This window comes from Cyprinodon variegatus, unplaced genomic scaffold (assembly GCF_000732505.1).
Source record: "Cyprinodon variegatus isolate N-32 unplaced genomic scaffold, C_variegatus-1.0 Scaffold467, whole genome shotgun sequence".
Lineage (NCBI taxonomy): Eukaryota > Metazoa > Chordata > Actinopteri > Cyprinodontiformes > Cyprinodontidae > Cyprinodon > Cyprinodon variegatus.
In genome coordinates, this window is record NW_015150920.1 from 475920 (window position 1) to 480149 (window position 4230).

General features: G+C 39.2%; 1 protein-coding gene across 1 annotated transcript in view; it reads right to left on the reverse strand.

The window, feature by feature from the left end:
• polr1a (polymerase (RNA) I polypeptide A) overlaps nucleotides 1-4230 on the reverse strand; it is a 45049-nt gene that overhangs the window by 10017 nt on the left and 30802 nt on the right. The window contains exons 30-33 of the mRNA XM_015389604.1: nucleotides 3127-3281; nucleotides 2924-3044; nucleotides 2728-2835; nucleotides 1256-1531 (exon numbers count right to left, since the gene is read on the reverse strand). Of these exons, the coding sequence (XP_015245090.1) occupies nucleotides 1256-1531; nucleotides 2728-2835; nucleotides 2924-3044; nucleotides 3127-3281 (660 nt within the window). The remainder of the gene's footprint in view (nucleotides 1-1255; nucleotides 1532-2727; nucleotides 2836-2923; nucleotides 3045-3126; nucleotides 3282-4230) is intronic.

Consider the following 4230-nt stretch of genomic DNA (forward strand, 5'->3'; position numbering starts at 1 on the left):
GGTGAAGTCCTCTGGAAATCTTCAATAATTGTTGTTGATTGCAGATGTCTATTAGGGGTGTAAATCACATCCATCATGGCGATTCGATTCAGTATCGATTTCCTGACCCAACGACTCAATTGTTTTCGATACTCTAGAATACACCACGATACGATTCGATTGGTTCATTTTTTGTTTTAATTTTTTTTACCTTACAGGCTAGACAATGTTTCAAATTTGAAATAAATCAATGAAAGCTGTAACATCATCAACATTTTATTTGAGAAACAACAGCAGTAGAAGTAGTAAAGTTGCACTCCACCTATTCCTATTAAAACCTCATTCACTGAAAAATAATAATACCCCTGCGTAATAGATTCTGCAAGGTCTTGCATCAAAGAATACTGCACAAAATCAGTGCAATGAGTGCAATTCAATACTTCGGCTCCAGACGTCCCCGCCCCCTCCACAGATGCTCCACTGCACCTCTCCCTAATTGTAGCTGACCGCAGAAAGTGCCGCAGACAGGAGGCCGGCTTGTTGTCTTTTTGGCCCTCATGTCCCTCCGTCGTCGGACTAAACTCGCCCCCACTTCCTCGCCACCTCGGCCGTATCAAGACCCAGTGTGTAGCGCAGACCACGCTTCAATATGGAGCATAAATCAAAAATGTCTCACTGCAACACACTGCTGTAAGAGTATAACCAGGAAGCGAGGTAGGAGGGCAAAAAAGGTTTAGCGCCACCGCAGTACGGGAGGAGAATTACGCCCAGGAGCAAATGGATAAAAATAGACCAGAGGAAAAAAAAAAAAAACATGAATCGATACTCTTGCGGACGTGTCGATGCATCGGTTCGTCGGCTGTTGGATCGATGGATCGATACAAAAAAATTATTATTAACACCCTAGTGTCTATGCTGGTGAACATCATCAGTCATCCAGGTCATAGTTAAAAACAATTCACTGGACTTTGATTCTAAGTTTCAAGACGTTTTGCTTCCCATCCAAGAAGCCTTTTCAATTCAAATTGTTCAATTCAATTTTAAATTGAAAAAGCTTCCTGGATGGGAAACAAAACATCTTCAAACTTGGAATCAAAGTAGTCCCGTGGATTGTTTTTAATTTGATGTTTTTGGAATTCAGTTTTATTTTTTTACGATTAACGCTTAATTCATTAAATCACAGCAAAAGTATTGGTTTTAGGTAATGATCCATTGGTTATTCCTCGCTGACCGGACTTGTCCTTGAAACAGCCGCTTTAAAGTAGGTCCAACTCACCTCACACCAAAGTTCTTCCTGCTGATCGAAGGAATAATTCTGGATGGCCGAGTTTGATGACAGAACCGAGTTAACCCTCATCTGGACCGAATGCTCGTCTCCTTCCCCCATTTCCACTTGCTGCTTCTTCTTCTTCTTGCGCTCTAATCCAGCTACTGCCACCTCCGGCTGGGACTCCTCCACAGTGTTAGATTGGTTGTTCACCTCGGCCTCCTCCTCCTTCTGATCCTCCTCAACATCGCCATCGTCGTCCTCGTCTTCGCTTTCATAGTCTACCTACAGATAAAGGCAGCTTTAGTAAAAAAGTACAACTCTGAGCTAAAAAAAGACATGAAAGAAGAAATAAGTGTTGGATTATGGGACATTTTTGGTGTTAGGCTGCTTTCATCCTCTTTTATTAAGCTTCGGTTTTAGAACCAAAAAAGGAAAAATCATAAAAAAAAAACTAGTTCAGCTTTCGAGTGCACATAAATTACTTTCAGGACCTTTTCTTGATTAAGACATTTTTCAAAGTTTTATTTTCGAAACATTTTCTTCCGGTTTACTTTTTTTTCCTCACTTTCATTATTGGAACAAATCTCTCTACATAAATACGTGGTGCAGGTGGAGCAGTGAGAACTCCAGCTTCAACAGAAGAGAAAATAACCCATAGTGGTCCTTTTCCTTAAAAACTCAGCTTTCTTTTGTATCAATAAAAAAAAAAAACATAGTCCATTAAGCTTTGACAATTCATTTAACCAGCTGAAAAAGCAAATTATTAAACCTGTTGATAAGATATAACAAATATGAAGGCTAGGAGGATATTGAGTATAAAAAGAGTCGGAAAGAAAGACACATTTCAATGAGCAAAGATGTAGAGCTACTACTAACAGACAGGGTATGTCGCTCTGACATACTGTCAGGATTATTTACGGCTTTGTTTCTGTGAAGTAGATGTTAACTGTGACGTAGCTCTCTGTTTTCCAGCATTCAAAAAGTGCAACGAAACACAAAAGCTATAATCGTAGGTCATTTATTTGCTCACATCTCTAATTTATATTGTTAAATATCCCTTATTGATACCCATGCCTAGACTTTACTGACTAGAAGAAGAACAGATGATCAATCAGTTTATTGCTCATCAACACCAAGGAAGCAGAGAGGTAAAACATTTTTCCTAATTTCATCGTTGGGGTTTCCTACCCTTAGATAAGTTTATTTTTTTCTAGCAGTCTAATCTTTATCATAGGACAGTAGCTAGAGAACAGTCTAACTTGTTAACACAGCATGGAGTAAAAGTGTCTCTGAATACCGAAGGTTCCTCTGAGCAGTTTCTGCCTGGAGGCCAGTTGGAGAATTTGCTGGACTGCATTCCTTCACTAATAGCTGAGAACTTCAACACATTAAAAAATGTCTGACAGTGAGTGAGGCAGTCCTGGAGTCAAAGCTCCTCAAATGCCTCCTTCTATGAAAGATATGAGCTCCCGCCCTACCTCCTCCTCCTGTTTGCTTTTCCTCTTGGCATCTGATGCGTCGGCGTCTCCTTCTTCCCCCTGATCGTCGGCGATCTCTGGCTCCTCCTCTGCTTCTCCATCTTCTACCTGCAGAGAGCCAGCAAAGTTGAAAACCATTAAAAGCTGACGGAGACCACAGGAAACGACTTGAGAGTAAAGTGATGAAAAACCGAACCCCCGCTGTGCCGGGCTCGTCCAGGTCTTTATCTCTGGGGGAGACCCTCCTGGTCTCCACGGCGATGGAGGCTAACTTGGCGGTGCGCTTTTTGATGGCATCCAGGAGGAGACGGAAGAACCTGGAACCAGACGGATCATGGAGAGAGTTAGCGATGGATAACGGTCTCCACACCTTCCCCACACACAGACATCAACAAACACCTCGATTCCATGTAGCGCAGGATCTGGTGGGGGGTAAGAAGCTTGTCGTCACGGTAACGCTCAGGAGGCAGGAAGTGGAACTTGACCTTGAAGGAGCGCAGTTTTTGACAGCCATCGATCAAAAGGGTCTCGACCACGTCTACCTTCTGCAGCACCTAAAAAAATATAAACACACATTTTAGAATACAGCTAAACCAAATCTAAACCACATTTAAAGCAGATCTAAACCTAATCTAAACCAGATCTAAACCACATTTAAAGCAGATCTAAACCTAATCTAAACCAAATCTAAACCAGATCTAAAGCATATTTAAACATAATCTAAACCAAATCTAAACGATATTTAAACCTAATCTAAACCAAATCTAAACCAGATCTAAAGCATATTTAAACATAATCTAAACCATATTTAAAACGAATATAAACCAAATCTAAAGCAGATCTAAACCTAATCTAAACCAGATCTAAACCTATTCTAAACCACATTTAAACCTAAGCTAAACCAAATCTAAACCAGATCTAAACCTATTCTAAACCACATTTAAAACTAATCTAAACCAAATCTAAACCAGATCTAAACCTATTCTAAACCACATTTAAACCTAAGCTAAACCAAATCTAAACCAGATCTAAACTAAATCTAAACCACATTTAAACCTAATCTAAACCAGATCTAAACCAGTTAAACCTAATTTAAACCCTATATAAACCTATTTTAAACCACATTTAAACCTAATCTAAACCATATTTAAAAACCATCTGAACCTAATCTAAAGCAAATCTAAACCATATTTAAGGCACATCTAAACCAGATGCAACTCTAATCTAAACCACATTTAAACCAAATCTAAACTAAATCTAAACCACATTTAAACCTAATCTAAACCAGATCTAAACCAGTTAAACCTAATTTAAACCCTATATAAACCTATTTTAAACCACATTTAAACCTAATCTAAACCATATTTAAAAACCATCCGAACCTAATCTAAAGCAAATCTAAACCCTATTTAAGGCACATATTTATACCTAATGTAAACAGGTCATTAAATTTGGGTTCAAGACTAGATAGAGTTTAAGGCCCCGTCCACACGAAGTCAAAAC